Source organism: Taurulus bubalis (genome assembly GCF_910589615.1).
Source record: "Taurulus bubalis genome assembly, chromosome: 10".
NCBI lineage: Eukaryota > Metazoa > Chordata > Actinopteri > Perciformes > Cottidae > Taurulus > Taurulus bubalis.
In genome coordinates, this window is record NC_136598.1 from 8213200 (window position 1) to 8230418 (window position 17219).

The 17219-nt window shown below is 42.6% G+C and overlaps 1 protein-coding gene across 1 annotated transcript in view; it reads right to left on the reverse strand.

The window, feature by feature from the left end:
* Nucleotides 1-17219, reverse strand: part of robo2 (roundabout, axon guidance receptor, homolog 2) — a gene marked incomplete at both ends in the record, with an annotated part of 149853 nt that overhangs the window by 33273 nt on the left and 99361 nt on the right. The window contains 8 exons of the mRNA XM_079224466.1: nucleotides 745-911; nucleotides 1049-1214; nucleotides 1320-1401; nucleotides 2462-2667; nucleotides 5111-5282; nucleotides 6886-7010; nucleotides 11213-11224; nucleotides 12382-12518. Coding sequence (XP_079080592.1) covers nucleotides 745-911; nucleotides 1049-1214; nucleotides 1320-1401; nucleotides 2462-2667; nucleotides 5111-5282; nucleotides 6886-7010; nucleotides 11213-11224; nucleotides 12382-12518 — 1067 coding nt within the window. The remainder of the gene's footprint in view (nucleotides 1-744; nucleotides 912-1048; nucleotides 1215-1319; nucleotides 1402-2461; nucleotides 2668-5110; nucleotides 5283-6885; nucleotides 7011-11212; nucleotides 11225-12381; nucleotides 12519-17219) is intronic.

Genomic DNA, 17219 nt, shown 5'->3' on the forward strand with positions numbered 1-17219 from the left:
TTATACTGGAGGGATGCAAAAAACAAGAGGAAATTATATATTTTTTAAAGAAGCTTCATTCAGACAACCCAACACAGTCATGAATCACAGGCCACATTAATAGGGCAAGTGTCATCAATGCATGTCATTGTCAATAAATGCATCTATATATCATCTCAAGACCTTCACATCAGCATGAGAAATGTATGCTGCAATTCAAATTGACTACTTTTTTTCAAACACATTCTTGGCTTACATTTGACAGAGCTTGGCCAAAGGTTGCCTTTTTTTCTTATTTCTTTTTTCCCCAAGGACTTATCATATCAGTGTAATCTGGAGACTGTGGTCTGTCCAGTACCATAATCAAATCTTCTTTGGGTTTGGAGGCAGTCATTTTCTCCTGCTATGATCATTAACAGAGCAAGGATAGCACTAACTCAGTTAAGCCCTCCAAAAGTAGACATGCTTATTTTACATAATTGCTAAAGTGTAGCCTTAATGAGCTGGGCTGAGATGGAGAATTTGACCTCTGGAAAGTTCTGTAGTGTTTGAGAATAGCTATTCACTGCAGGTTGCCGAGGTGATAAGTATCACACTTGGAACGGGAGCGCAGTGACCTTCCCCTATCAGTAGAAACATAAATTATACTGAAAAAAGAAAACCACACCAGTGAAAGTGATGACAGGTTTAGATATAACTACACGTGTATCCAATAAATACTGTCAATATCATAGATTTCTTTCATAGCAAGATTATGTTCAGTACCTTGTGTTCTGACAGGATCAGACATGGGGCTTGGATCACTCAGGCCTTGGCTGTTGACTGCTCGCACCATGAACAAGTAGATGGTATTGGGACGGAGACCTTTGACGGTAAACTGGGTGGTTTTGACATGATCTGCTACTGTTTGCCAGCTGTTGCTCACTGATTGACTGCAATGGAAAAGAAAAAGGTGGTTTTGTGTTTTTATTTTATCATGATACAATATATTATTTTGTACCTGCAATGCATATCATACCAAGGGTATTAACTTGTGAGTGAGAGTTGTTAAGTTACTGGTACAACAAACCTGAATGCTTCAATGACAAATGAGGAGACAGGTGATGCTCCAGCCATCCCGGGCTGCCAGGACAAGGACACGCTGTTCTTGGTGACATCTGTGACCTGAGGTTTAGATGGCGGGCCTGGAAGCTCATTCTCGTCGTGGTTTTTCATGACCATCACTCCACCTGATTCTGAATGGAGAGAAGGAAAGATCACTTTTTTTCATGAAAACCGCTGACAAGTGGATTTTTTGGGGGGTAAATAAAACACATTGAAATCATTAGACCATCTTGTACCTTTGACTTCCAAGAAAGCACTCCATGACGTTTCACCGCTGGAGCTGGTAGCCACACATGTGTAGACCCCCGAGTCTGAAAGCTGGTATAAAGTACACACATACATGCATATATGAATAAAAACAAACACACAAACAAGCTAACAGCGTCCACACACACAGAGCTGACACCACTTCTAACATTTTTAGTGCCATTCTTGTCTACACATTCCGAGAGCAGTAGCAATGACTGCATATATGTTATCTTGCCATCGATGAAACAATGAAAAGCGATGGGGCGACTTCATGAGCAAGCCTTGTGCTGGCCAAATTGTGTCATTTGTGAGTGCCTCAAAGTGCTGACGCTAATTTCCTAATGAATTCCATTTTCTACTCACCACCCTTCCATCACTTTCCCACTCCCCCTCCTTATTACCCCACTGTCCTGCCGACCACAACAAAATCAGGCTAATCAATTTAGGGTGGGCTGCTGGAACCCCCTGGACCGATGACAGCTGGCTTGTCTCTCCATCCCTCTTAGGAACTTTGGTTGTTTGTTGGTTTTTGTCCCTGTGCCTTCCTTCCATTTATTAAATAACATGTCAGCGGTCGGCAGCTTTGTCAAGCGTAATAGATATTCCACTGAGGCCTCTGAGTGGAGAAAGGAAGATGTGAGCTTTTTTTAATTTAATCTACTCTAAACGTGTACGTGTGTACACGTGGGTGTGTATATATCGTAAGTGCATACATGTTTCTATGCTACAGCTGGAGTCCATCCAACCCTGCACAGCTGAGCCCAGTTGGAGCTGTCATGTCACTAAGTGATACTATCAAACAATACAAAAAAATTTAAAAAATGCTGCCTATTCATCGCTTTAAGGCATTATGGTACCTTAAGTTATGCTTACGCCACGTCCAACTGAATTTTACAAAAGCTTGTATCCTGCAGTGCTGCAGGAATTCCCATACAAATGCATATCATTGTATAAACATCTTAAATTAAGATACTTAACCAATAACCAAAAAGAGTAGTGACCAAGTGTGAAGCTGAAAGGGAGCTGGCAATAAACTATTTCAGTTAAACTCTAGATGTAACATTGGAACAGAGGCACACATTGATAGGTCGTCATTCTTTACACCAATAGGACCAATGACATCTTTTACCTTGACGTTTTTTATCTGCAGGCTACCCAGCTCCTGCAGGGACATGCGGGCGTCCTTTTCCAGCAGACTGATCCCATCTTTCAGCCAGCTGACGGAGGGGATGGGGTCTCCCGATGCCTGGCACTTCAACAGTGCCACACTTTCCACCCCAAGTGTCTGATTGGATGGGCCTTGGCGAATGATGGGCGGCGGCCTGTCTGTGAGCACTGTGATACAAAGACAGAAATATCATCCAGACCATCCTGGAAATATGGAAATATGTGTTCACATAAGACGCCGGACTGTGAAATAAACTCAGTGACAGAATTGATCATAAAATCCAGTGGCGGTGGATGTGGGTATCTATCATAAAGTAGACTTTTTTCTCTGCAGGTCTTCTAATTGCACTACAGAACAATGACCATATCCTGTCTTTCCAGGAAGCAGGGAAAGAACAGCTAAGTAGCGTTTTCTAGTTCCATTGATGTGGCAGAGTCATGTTAAGCAGTTTCCAGTTACTGCCTGGGTAGCCTTATTTTTATACTCTACTCTAGACTCTGTGGTACAGTTTAGTGGTGAGACTCTTGCCTATTGACTCACTGTGGTTCAGATAAATACTTCATTATGTGAACTGGGGGCACAATGGAAGGTGAATTTTAAATACAATATGTTACTGATGAGGTGTAAACAAAGTGAGGAATAGTATCGAAACATCAAATAATCAGTCCTTCAATTTTCTTCTAATTTCACTTCAGATAAATGCTAATGCTGGGATGAATACCATTCACATGCGCACATAATTTGTTATAATGTGCCAAAAAAAGCCGGTGGGTTCCTTCAATGAAATAGTGAGTATGTCAGAGGTGATCCCAGAGAGAGTTAGCACTCGCGCACATAGGCAGTTTATATATTTAGAGTTGAATAATGTGGAGTCCCCCTGGCATCACAGAACGCACATTAATTAGAAGGTATGGATTAATGATGTCAGACCTGCAGGGGCTAATTACCAAGTCTACCTCAGTAACCTTTCAACACATTATCACACCATCGTTTCCACCCCTATTTCCACTCTTGCAAATACCTCTGACAAAAGGAAGTGCTTCCAAGTAATACACTTCTGCTGTGTTAAAGTCACCCCTTGCTTTCAGTCACGTAAGACGGAAAGAGAAAAACCGAGCCGAACCAGACAATTATCGACGATGAGCTTAATCAATTTCAGTAATTATATGTCACTTATTGTTTCTGTCCTCTGGATTATTTTTATTAGGATGAAATGCTGTAATATGAATTTAAAAATGATGATTAAAAGCCAAGAGATGATCCAAAGCACGTGCTGCTAGACAAGGACTCACTATGCTGTAGTGTAGTGTTCTGTATGCCACTGCCTTTACCGAAAGAGTTATACCAACATTATGAACTAGGTTTAAAGCCTTTTGTTTCACTACAACTATATATTGCATTCATCTTTGTAAATATATGTTTTAGGTGGAGTTTAAGTTGATGTATATTAAGAGAAGACAGTCAGCTATCCGGGGTTTTAATGCTCCTCAATGTTTTGATGTACTGTAGGAGAGACAGAGGGAGGAGGCAAGGCTCAATGAAGGCCTTGGTTCTCTGGATCAGGAATTTCTCATTACAGATCTCCTTGAACGCCACAGACTGTTGTCTGAGCTCGGGGCAGTAAATCACAAGAAGACTGCGGCAGGTGTGGCCATGACCTGACCATGACCTGGGCCCTATGCGCTCTTTCCTCCTATCCTTCATTTTCTTTTAGATCATGCCTTTTGCTATAAATAATTGTAAAAAACCCCAAATGAAATGGTTTACTGCTGATAAGTATTTGGCTGTAAAAAGTGTTGATATTTGATTTCAGACAACTGAAGGACATACTGTACCAATTTTGTTCAGGCAATAGAACCATTCCTATTTCAGACCAGATATTGAAAACAGTGATCCTGTAGTTCATTTCATCTTTCTGCTAGCAGGTACTTCAACAGACGTATGGGTGGCCGTCGATCTTGACATCACAACAGCTGAGCAGATTAGATGCTCCCACATAGTTCATTTCACAGAAAACCATTGTCACTCACTAACTCACTCAATCATGTCCCCTCTCTTTCTTTGTGTCTCTTTCTCTGGCTCCCTCCCTCACACACATACATGGACATACTTGCACCTCACCCAACACGCTGATCATTAAACTTGAAGGGCAATGCTTTATTTTCTTTCCAAAAGGAAAAGTATTAAATATAAGTATTAAAAATATTAATTAAATTGTGTCAGGAAAGAATAAATGAAGAACAAGGATCGTACTGCAAAAACACAGTAACTGAAGGTCATGGGCAAACTAACATTTTTTAAACCAAAGCCGAATGTATTCCTGCACAACGGCAACAAAAATGTACTTGCGTGCCTACTATAGACTTTCATAGGTTTTAAAGTCCAACTTTCCACATAAAATGTGTCACTGTTAAACCTTGATGTACTAAAATCAAATCCCTGTTGCCGGTATAAATCATTTGTTTAATGGGGAAATGTCGAGACAATCAAACAAGCCTATTGAAAGTACATCTGTGTTGAAATACACCAACTTCTCCACATTTGCAGTGGTGCCGAGATGTGTGTTAGTGTGCTGTAATGGAGGAAATTGCGCGTTGGTTTTTCCCTCACCATCTGTGACCTCCAGTTGAGCCTTGGCGAGGATACTGCCTGCAACGGTCAGGGCCTGGCAGATATAGTAACCAGCATCTGCCCGCTGCACAGATGAGATGGTGAGGTCTCCGCTGGGTGACACCGAGAAGCGACTGCTGGGCTGCTGGGGTTGGTTGGGAAAGAGCAAATTCTGCAGGAAGATGTACAAGCAGGCAATTAGTGAGAACATGGAACCAGTACGGCCTGGAAAAACACACACACACACGCACACACACACACACACCCCAACATGTATACAGTTTGATGACTTTGATTCATACTTATTCTTCTGCCAAGCCAGAGGCTCCACTGTGTTATGAAGGCTTTTTTATGAAAAGAAAAACTTTTGCTCTTGTTGGCTTCACGACTGTTTTCCTTTCTGCTTCCTTTCCACAGGAGTTTTGAGCTGCTCATTTTACCCACAGACACCACCACATACGAGCTTATGCTGACAACGTATCCTTCCAACAGCTAAAGAGGAAGGGGTTATCAATCCCACATATCTCAAAGTAAATAACCAAGATAAGGGGACCGATGACGCTGATAAATTATCACCTCTATTTCATTCTTTATTAGCTATGCAGCCACTTTATCCCAGCTCTTTCTTTTGTACTTATGATCCGTAAATACATTAACTGGATTTAATTATACCTAATCACTTTAATGCAACACATTACGTTGTTTTTTTTAATTAGGCTCTACGCATCTCTAGCACATGAGAGCTGTACACTCCATTATCCTCAAGCGTGAGGAATAAGGCCTTTTTGCCATTTAATTACTGAACTGAATTAGCTATAATTTGTTCTCTAAACAAATACCTTCCAACCTTTTATACGTCAGTGTTGGTGGGGTGCAGAATGCCTCCATGAACACAAAGACAGAGACAAGCGCAGAGATGCCGCGAACGTGCAACTACTTGTACAAAAGTGTTTGTAGTGCATTCATTTCAAAAGGCTCATTCATAATGACAACGTGAGACACACCGGACATCAATCTGAACAAGTTCACAAGATGACGCAGCGTTACTGAGTCATAAGCTTTAGGTCACACATTGGTGAGGGGTGAAGTGGGTGAGCATCCCACCAAATGTTTGTGAGGACATGTAAGCATGTGTCTCACTTCTGTTCACTCTTTTAAGACAACTTTGCTATAATTGTTGGCCTGCAGGCTATGTGTGTGTGTGTGTGTGTGTGTGTGTGTGTGTGTGTGTGTGTGTGTGTGTGTGTGTTTGAACCTTAGCCAGAGCTGAATCATATCTCTGGCTCATCTACAAGCCCCAACAGGCTCCTAATTGGCACTGTTGTTGAGCGTTGTGAGGAAACCCAGGAATTTGAATGGGTTATCTGCTTGAATGAGGGATAGGATCGTTCTTATCAGCGCAGGGTCACGGAAAACCGATTAGCACTTTGCCAGGCACGCTGCCGTTTGGCGGCTCCTGAGAACAAAGGTGTATCTGTGTCTGTCATAAAGATACTGATGTCAGATAGTTTAGTTTGCAGGAGTGTGTGTGTGTGTGTGTGTGTGTGTGTGTGTGTGTGTGTGTGTGTGTGTGTGTGTGTGTGTGTGTGTGTGTGTGTGTGTGTGTGTTCAGGCCAGGATACTCAGGTACTCCTACTCAATACTCAGATGTCGACAAGACGCTCAGTAGATAACAAATGCTGCCGACTAAGTGCAAATATGAAAAATGTAATATAAAAGAAACAAGAAATTCAACAATTTATCTTTCAACAAACTGGTTTGTTTGAGATTCTTACCTGACTTCCCTCCCTTTGCCAGAAGACAGCAGGCTGAGGGTTTCCTTTGGTTTCACACGGGAAGGTGGCAGTGCGGCCTTGAGCCACAATCTGATCCCTCGGGCGGATGACAAACTGGGGAGCAGCTGAAGTCAAAGGGCAGAGACACCAGTGTTAGTAGAGCGGCGGCTCACGGGGCGGCCAAACATAAGGGCTGGAGATTATCAGGGCTTGGGGATTTCAAGCAAAAAACAAGCAATACACCACACGGTCAAATCAAAATGGGAGTGCCGTACAGAGCTTCCATGCAGCGTTTGTCTATCTTTCGCTCTCTAATGGTTCTGAACAGAGGAAGGACAACATAGACTATCATGACTAGTATTGCCATGGTAACCAGGTTGGCCATTCATCCAGGTAGGGCTGAGGCTGAATGAATGACAGTCACATTGGCATTCACACACCTCAGTCACATTGGCGTTTAGATCTGAGACAACACAAAGGCACACCCATGCCCTGGAAACATCCAACACTATGAACAGTTATAGACATTTATGGGTTAATCACGTCTGACTTTACATATGTGAGATTTATTCCGCATCAGTATGCACCTCATAGAAAAGTCAAGATCTGAAGTGGCTCAGTACTTCTGATCAAAGTTGTATCAACAGGGAGTGAGAGACAGACAACACTATTTTCCTTGTTTACCTCTCCATCAAACAGAGAAGAGTTATCACTTTGAATTTGCAGTGTGAAGCTTTCTCAGTCAATATTCATGACTCCATCAGGAGCCAGACCGATTGTCACACACTCGCTGTCTGGACAGAGTGAGACATTTCTGACTGACAACTTGGCAGATGCAGTTCAATAATTAAGAGAGAGGAGTTTCGAGATTAGATTACAAGAAGTTCTGTTGGTGTACAGTGTCGCCTCTCTGTGCTCCCTGACCATTCATAAGACTTAATTTCTTCTGTAAAATAATCAAAAACCTCAGAATCCTACATATGGATGACAGCAGAGAAGACTTTTTTTTTATCTTTAGTCCTTTGTCCATAGTCTATAATTATTAACTACCAGTTAACTGGACTCCCATTTCTCAGACAATGTCTACATGCTAGATCTATGTACAACTGCAGAATACTACCACAATGATCTCAACTCTCTTTCTCTCTCTGCAAAACCAGATCTCCTTTAATGTCTGAACTTGACCTGAGGTAATTTACAGTGTGACCCAAGACCTCTACTTGTTTATTCACTGGGGGTCTTAGTCCCATGTTTGCCAAGATAAAACATCAACGACACGTTCCTTGCAGGAGGAATCATGGTTCCTGCAGAGATACTGAAAGTCAACAGATTACAGACTCGGAGTCAGTGCAGACAAAGGATAGTAGAGGCCATTTATACAGATTGTTGTAAAATTATATTAAAAAAAAGAAAATTCTGAATTGTTGCAATGTAACATCTTGCACCCTTTCTGTTTCTTTTGATTTCTTTGTAAGTCTTTGCACTGACAAGCCAGCTGGTTCCAGTAAGGCCAAACTCTTCCCATTTGGCTGGTTTCTCCATGTAATCCCATTTTGGGGGTGTGTATTTGTCAAAGATACACACTGTTGGGAATGGTACAGATGGCTACAGATTTACTGCCTTCCCGTTTGGCCTTCTGCAGCTTGGATATCTTGTGGCTCTCACAATGCTGGGCCTGATACAGAGCTCCTAAATCATGCTCTGGCAAGGACTCAGTTCCCTCCCTCCACTTCCTCTCTGTTCCATCCCACACACTGCATTACTAACTACTCGCTAAAAATATGGTTTAACACCTTACAGACTGGTCCCTATCACTGCTGCGCCCAACCTTGTCCTCTCTCACACTCTCTCCGTCATTACCTCCTTTGTTTTCCCGATTCTCATAGACTGTTGATGCACACACAATCAACTTAAGAGGTTACCGAATGTCAAACTAAATTAAGTTTTGTGAATGTTTTGCAGTTAATAATTGGCTTTTGCTGGTGAAGATGATTTTTTTGGCAGCTAGATATAAAAAACAACAACAAATTGTTAGATACAACTAGGTTTCACCAAACTGTACCGGGTCAAAATATTCCCAATATCTATCAAAACTGTAGTTTTGTCTTGTTAGCTTTTCCTCGTGGTGTAAGATTAACCTTGGGGGTCATTCGTTAACAGCGTCACTACTTTAACCCTAGAACACTAATGACGGGTGATTTTTTTCCCTGTGTGATTATCATTTTCATCGTGTTGCTTTTGACTGAGTTGCGTGGGTCCTTGTGTAGCTTCATGCTGTGCCCTGACCGGTCTTCCTGCTCCAAACCTTGTTTTTTTCAACAGGCACGTGTTCGGGTGATTTTCAACCGACGTTAGTGATAGAGGGTAACATATTTTCGGGTGGACATTACCATTGCAGGGAGACTGTGCCTTCACAGGACAAGGCGCACATGTCTGAATGAATGGGTGGACCAAAGAACAAGTTCATAGTTCCATTATTTATATTTTTAATCATGTTTTATTGATGATTCCCTAATGTTTCACCTGATTTTGAGACTTTTTTTTAGGGTCCCCCCGATGATACCTGTTTTTTCTGTTTTATGAGAAGTTCTATAGGGTAACATAAAATATGAGTTCTTTAATTTGCCTTGTATTATTGTATTTTAATATATTTATAAAGTATTTTTTATCACGTACATTATATCGGGTAAAATATACCCAACGTTAGTGATGTTGTTACTATTTGTAACGTTAGTGTTCTAGGGTTAAATCTCCCTTTCTATATTTAAAATAGTGTGAAATGCAAGGGGGATGGACCTTAAAAAGGAAAAGGAGGCCCGCAGAGAAGAACGGATCAAAAACTCAAATCAAGAGAAAGCAACAGCTCGGTGCCAACTCACACTGGCCCTGTTTTTGATTCAGAGACCCTTAATGACACGTGAGAGGCTCCTTCCTGTCCCCTCCTGAGGAAACGCATGATCACGCGCCCATATTTAATTCATGACAAGCCACATCTGCCTGATTTGGAACAAATGGACATCCATTCAGTACACCCAGGCACACAAACTCAGAAGCATTTCTTCCTCCTTTAAAAATCCCACGTTCAATCATATTTTATTCAGTCAACGGCAATTACCGTCTCTTCCCACAGGCAGAGTGAATGTGTAATTTCCACCATCTTCTTGAAAGCTGACAGTTTGACAATCACAGAACAGCCACTGCTGTTTTGGCAACCAGTCCTGCCGGCAGTGTCTGGGTTTTTTCTGCCAGTCAAGCCTGTCTCGACAAACACTTCTGCCATTCTTTTCCTCGCCCTTCTTTGTCCCGACGCATGTTTCTTGTTCCTGCATTCCTCCTGTTTCTACTCTCAGAAAGCACACCTTTCTCTGCAGACACTCACTTCCTCCAACAATTCAACATCTTCAGTGTATCATCTTTGGTTCTGCCTTGACCATCCCCCAATCCATAGGGGAAATACAATGAGATCCCCGGCATCGGTGTCATGGGGCTCAGAAGGAGAGAAGCTCATCCAAAACAAGCAGATCTCAGCTTTGTGTTCCAAAAATCCACAGATGGCTTCAAGAATTGCAAGTTAAACACGTGCTGGACCATATGAGATGACAATGTCTGAGACATCAGACTGCCAGCCCACTCAGTCATTGTAAAGATCACTGTCAGGAATCCATAGAGCCTGCAGTTTAGTACTACACTGGGAACGGAAACTTTGAGTTATTGTACTCGATAACGCTGTGCTGTAGGATGATGTCGTTGAAAGCCAGCTGCCGGTTGAAATCAAGTAATTTATAAAAATACAAACCGCCAACAAATAATGTGCAATTGGCAAAGACAATTATTAGGTCTATTGTGTGGCTGTTGTTTACGCTGTGACATTTAAACATATACGTATATAAAATAATGCTTTATTTATTTATAACATGTTGCTTCATCATGTTGATGTTGATATAGATTGAGATAGATTCTATGTACTTAGTTCAAAACATATGGATAACTCAGATAACAGAGAATGCATATTAAAATAAAGTGTTCTCTTGGAGTTTCGACTGCAGCTGGCTACATTGATTAGGCTGGGGACGCGTCACATCGAATTAGCAAACAGACCTGCTGTAATAGGCCATTAGTGTTTTAGTAATCCAGCTGTAAAATCTCCACAGACTACACAACTATTTGCAAACAATAATTTGAAGGGTACACAATGTGATGTGACACCTGTGTTAGTTAAATGCAGTCATGGTAAAGCAAGGGTAATTGATTGCCAAGCAGTCAAATACGATAATGTGTATGGAGAGGGCATGCAGGATGGAATCAAATCAGAAGGATGGGTACTTACCGACAGGGCGAGCTGGAGACACAACAATGGAGGAGTGGATACACAAAAGGAACAAATCGAGACACAGACACACAAACACATAAAACAAAAAAGACAAACAGATAATAAAATAAGACAAAAATAAATCAAAGTCAGAATGAATGATTTGTTGTGTTGGGGCCAACACATTTCTGGCACAGGTTAAGCATGGCAGCGAGGATCCAGTAGCTTTTTTCCGCTGTCAACTGTTTCTCTGACACAGAATGCTGAAGGCAGTCTGGCATGAGCGCCCCCTGGTGCTCAAACATCCTTTATTGCATTTAAATGCATGCGGGGGCAGCCAATTCCACTCATCCGAAACAAACAAGCTACTGGACCTTCGCTGTCTGCATTAATGGAATCTACAATTCTACGGATGCTGTGTGTTTTTAATAGCAAGGCGAGGGTGTGTTTATCACTAGTGCTGATGGACATAGCAAAAATAAGACAGCAAGAGGAAGAGAGAGATCAAGAGATTTGAAAATGAAGAAAGCAAGTGGGTTTCATTCAGAAACTGGGGCATCTGGAACCCCACTCTCTATCCAGAAGAGTTGGTGCAGTCCCCAGTGATTCCTCTGTGTTACTGTCTGCGTCAAGTAAAACACTAAGATGCTACTTTCACAAATCCAGCTTCCAACCCAGACCTTGTTCTATCTCCCTCTGGCCCCCTGTGTCGCCTTAAAACGCTCCACGGAGACCTTAAACACTTGGGTTTAATGGGAAGAAGAGTGGTGAAAATAGGAGAATTATGGCTAGAATGTTTCTATTAACCTCGCAAACCCCAGGTGTGGGACTGGCGGTGTGCACCAGTAATCTGTGAAATGGCTTTGCTGACTGGCTGGTTGCAGCATGGAGGATGGCGTGGCTTGCAGACCATTGCGACGGGGGGAGGGTGACCAAGTGTGTCAACGCTGCACTTGGAAATGTAAATAATTAAACACATTCATAGACATGCCTCCATCTTTCTCGACTGGGAGAGTCAGCATTCTGGATCTTCCATTTGTGTGAAGGGGACCCTGTGGAGTGAACTGCAAATCTAAAGCTCATATTGGTGCACAAGCGCAATGACCTCAGCGGCCCATGAGTTCGCTAAGTGTTGCCATGTGCCAGTCAATGTGAAAGTAATCACAAAGAACAAAGGTGTTTCGTACCTCTGACGGTGAGAGAGGCGGAGGCCTCCAGCTTTCCCACGCGGTTTTCTGCCACACAGGTGAACGCGCCCTCGTCGCTGATGGAAGCCTTCTTCACTCTCAGCACGTAGTCGTCCTTGTCGTACTTGATCTCGTACCTGTCAACAAAGACGTAACATCATGACACTGAAGTTGCCCATTCAGCATTGAATGCAAATACTGTCAATTTAGACAAAACATTGACGCCGTGACAAATAAGACGTGCTTCAGTTTTTCACCTATGCCTGTTGAGCTGGAGCTGTGGAAAAAAATGTATTTCCTCTTGTAGAGGAATACAGAAGCACAACTGACGATCATTGTTCATTCTGACGAACGGAGATTGCGAGCGGTGGAGGAGGGGGGGTGATGTCAATTATTCAACAATGACACACAGTACACAGAGAGATGTGCGTTCAGTTGGAACCCTGAAAACTCTTTCAATATTCATGGGATCTACCCCTCTCTCTCTCTCTCTGTGTGTGTGTGTGTGTGTGTGTATATATATGCTTAAACCATATCCAGAGCTGTGTGTGTGTGTGTGAGAGAGAGTGCATATGTGCTGTTCGGCCTCCTCGTCTTCTCATTGTAAAGCAACTGACAGAATCAATACAGCAACTATAGTTGGCCACAATTTCAATTCCACTGCAGCAATCTAATGTGTTGTGTTTAGGCTTGTTTGCTGATGCTTATATGTGCGCCTTGACCTGTATGCATTGCAAGGCTGTTGACACGGGGATGATGCTGGTCTGGTTTGTTGTCTGAGTCTGTAATTGAAGGGGGTGCTGGCCTGGCAAGTGTGTGAGTAGTGTGCTGACGGGGGCGTGTGGCTGTGTGGCGGTGCTCTGTCAGCCTGACAAGCTTCTGCTGTCCACCGTCTGTCACTCACAGACATTGAGAACAGGGTTGAGATGAACAGATAAAGGGCCACTCTATGAGAGCTCGACACTATGTTTGCCAATTTAAAAGCTCTGCGTAGAATTTCAATATGATTATAGATTATTTCAGATGATTAGTTTCTATAACATTTCAACAATGAGGGTTAAATTGGGTCAGTCTCTGTGTTACTTGGAGCCTTTAAATCCATGATTTGGAGTCTGCTGCCGTATTTTTCTTTTTTTAATATTACCGCTCAAAGTCCCAAAAGTCAGAATGTTTCAAATCCACATAGGGTCTTTAAAGGATAAGCCTGATATTATATTATCATTTTATTATAGCGTATGCCTCTGTGCCATGAAACTCTAAACTTGTAGTCCAAGAACTATTAAAAACACATACAAGAACCAACATGGAGCTAACCCTTCATCGATTGAAAATGCAGTCACAGAGTTGTTTCAGAACAAACTGCCCCAGCCATGTTCATGGTAATGAAGACATTTTCCACCCGGTGCAACAGTATGACTCTTTTATGTGTTTTTAATAGCTTTTAGATGACAATAGAGCTCCATAGCACATACGAATATGTTATATTAGGCTTTGGCTACACAGATGATACTTCATTTTTGGTTTTGGTCTCTTCAGAGAAATAGTTAAAAAAATATTTGACTTTGACTTTAACTTAAACTGTGATGTCTGTACACATGAATGTGTCTAACTGTTTACTCTGGATAATACATTGGACCATTAGATATGGCAACATGCTTTCTAAGATGACTTTAGAGTATGCTCTGGTCCATTCCCCTCAGAGTGGGAAAGACCCCTCCGCTCGACCATCAGGTGTACTGATGGCTGCTTGCCATTGGCAGCTGCAGGACTAATCTGTCCTGTCTATTTCATTTTTTTTCACCTGCTGTTATGACATTTCCTGAGCAAGCATTCAAAGGCAGCTTTATTGAAGCACATTCCTCAACTCTGACTGCCAGTTCCTCCTATCCACACAGGTACTTAAGGAGCCATAATGATTATTTGACTGAGTCATGACTGACTGCTTTGTTCTAGAGAGAGGGTATGTACAGTTCAGGTAATGGTGGGGGACATGAATAAAGCATTTATTGTCGAAACCGAGTGACTGGCATCCAAAGGCACCTTTTGGGACATGCCTGTTGTCAGATGAAAAACAAACAAGGGAAAGAGGGTCCTCCCAATCCCTGCCTCCGGGTTAGAACAGGAAGCTCAACATGAACTATTGACTTGAAAGGAGGAGGTAGAAATATGCAAAAGAGTGGCAGGGACAAGTCAGGGCTCATGGAAAACACCATGACTCCCTAACAAACCGTGATGATAGCAAGTGAGCAGGCTCATTTTATTCCCAGCACCCGCAAACAACTAAACCTCACCAGCTCGGTGCCAACAAACAACAGCAGGCTCACAATGTCAATGCTGACATGCTGATGTTATAAGGGGGTACACGGTTTGTCAATGTTCACCGTGTTAGTTTAGCGTGTTAGCATGTTTACCTAATTTGCACTTGTTTATTCCTCTCAGTACCATGAACGTCTGTATAATGTCTGAATGTCTGAGATATTTCAGTGTGGACTGACAACGACAAAGTGACATCCAACACCCAAAGAGCCGCGCAACTACCACATGCTAAAATGAATGCCAGCTTGTGAGACTACAGAGCTTTTGTGCTAGATTTCTTTTTCAAACTATGTAGCACATAGCTACAGGTGCTGTAGCAGGCGAGCTAACAGCAAACTTACTTAAAAGTGGCTGAATAGGTCATCACAAATCATTACAACAACTCACAGGAGAGAACATGCACCAGGTTTCTGCAGCCTGACATCTGCACGGCCGAGCCCCTGCAGTGTGGATAACCCACATATGCGCACAAACTGGACAACATGCTTATTGTTCTGGTCCCGTCTCCATCAACCTCTCAAAACAGAACCTAAGGCTGGCCCATGACTTATTAGAGGGAAATGTTGAGCCCAATCAATCTGTAATCAACTTCCTATATGGAATCAGCCGAGATGACAAGATGAGTGGGAATACTCAAAGAGGTAGTTGTGGCCACACACACATATGTAAGTACACACAGAAAGGGAACAGTAGCTCTTTATTGAGACTGAATTGGGGCAGAGCTCTGTTCTCTATTAGAAAAGGAATGTAATTGCACATGTAGAAGGGCTGTGGAAAGGATAGGAGAGCCAAGTTCACTCTCCCTCCTTTTCAACTAGAGAAAAAGGCACGCTGTGTGCACATATATACACACACACGCAAAGAACAAAGTATACAATCACCCAACACATATCCACACATGTGCAGAGTCATTCACTCATGCAGGGAGATGAGGAGTGATGGGAATGTAAGCGAATGCCGAGACAAAGCAGTATTTTTCCGGGTTGTCAGCGTGATGTGTTTCAGAATGCGGTTCAAAGATGACAACTTTATTGGACAAACTTTAAATGCATTACATCTCAAAATCCCTTCAGGTCCTCTTTAGAGGATTTGCCTTGAAAGTGCCTGTCAGGAACACACTCACCCGTGTTCCACCTTCCGTCTTGTGCCAATTCACCCACATTAAGATAATCGTATCTCTCGGTTGTGTGGACGACTGAATGCGCACGTACAGTTCGCCGCAAAATGACTCGACTTGAGCGGATCTTATCTGCCTCGCCTCTGTGTGTACATGAATGGGTCAGGCGGTAGGCAGAAGGGTTGTGTGCCAACTCCGAGCACATGAGTCAGACTCAAGATACAGCAGGGGACCGATTCCAGCCAAGTCTCTGGCCTGCTGCTCTGACACAAAGTCCCCTCTCTGCTCCATTTCCTTCTGACAGTCTGATCCACTTTCACACCATCTTACTGCTACTTTAACACATCCTGATCAAAAGAGCTGGAGTCTACCTGTCCAGGCCTCGTCACCCATGAGAGGGAATCAATTAACCGCTATCGCTTCTCATCTTCCTTCTGTAAGGCCATTAGCCAGAGCTCCACTCCTTTTTGGCATCTCTCACATCTTAGCAGGGTCAGGGGCTTCCAATCAGTGTGACTAACATTCATCACTTTATCCTACATTAATCAAAGATCAGATAATTCTTGTGGTTAGGCAGGAGGGATTGTGGGAAGAAAAAGGATCCTCTTAAATTTGCATTTAAAACTGTGACTTCTCTCCAGTGCCACGAAAAAAGTTAAAGCAATGGTTTGGAGCAGACACATTGGTTGTACTGAATAATGTTGCAGATCGACAAAGAAACAGAAAAAGTGCAGCTCATTGGCCGATGCCTTGGAGCCACTCTCACTCTCTCTCTCTTTTTGAGCATGTGTGAAGAACAAAAGATGCACAAGAACCAAAAGCACTGAGGAAGTTAGATGCAAATGCTGAAGTAGTTATTTGTACTTTCTTAGCAGTGAAGAGGTGTTTTTTCTGCTGTTCCACAAAGATGAAATACACTGATACATAATGAATGATTGGCGGTGCATCTTCCTAATTAATGCAAACCCGGGGCAAATGTGGCTCAGTGGTTAGCATGCCCGTCTTTCAATCAGAGTTTTTGTGGTTCGAGGCCCGGCTCCGCTAGTCCACGTCGATGTGTCCTTGAGAAAGACACTTAACCCCTAATTGCTCCCCGTTGCTGTGTCTATGGTGTATAGAGCAAACATGTAAGACGCTTTGGATAAAAGCATCAGCTAAATAAAATGTAATGTAAAAAACACAAAATGTCTTAATTCTGTATTATGAATGTTATATTATTACATTATTTTGTTGTTGACACAATCAGTGTCAATAGAGCATAAAGATAAGATATACTGCCGATCATCCTACTGCCATTCCACTCACCAACCCCTTTCACACGCGCTCTCATAAATACCAGATGTATCCACTTATATATCAGGGGAAGTAATGGAGACAGGAACCATAGCCTGCCGTCTTTTCATTC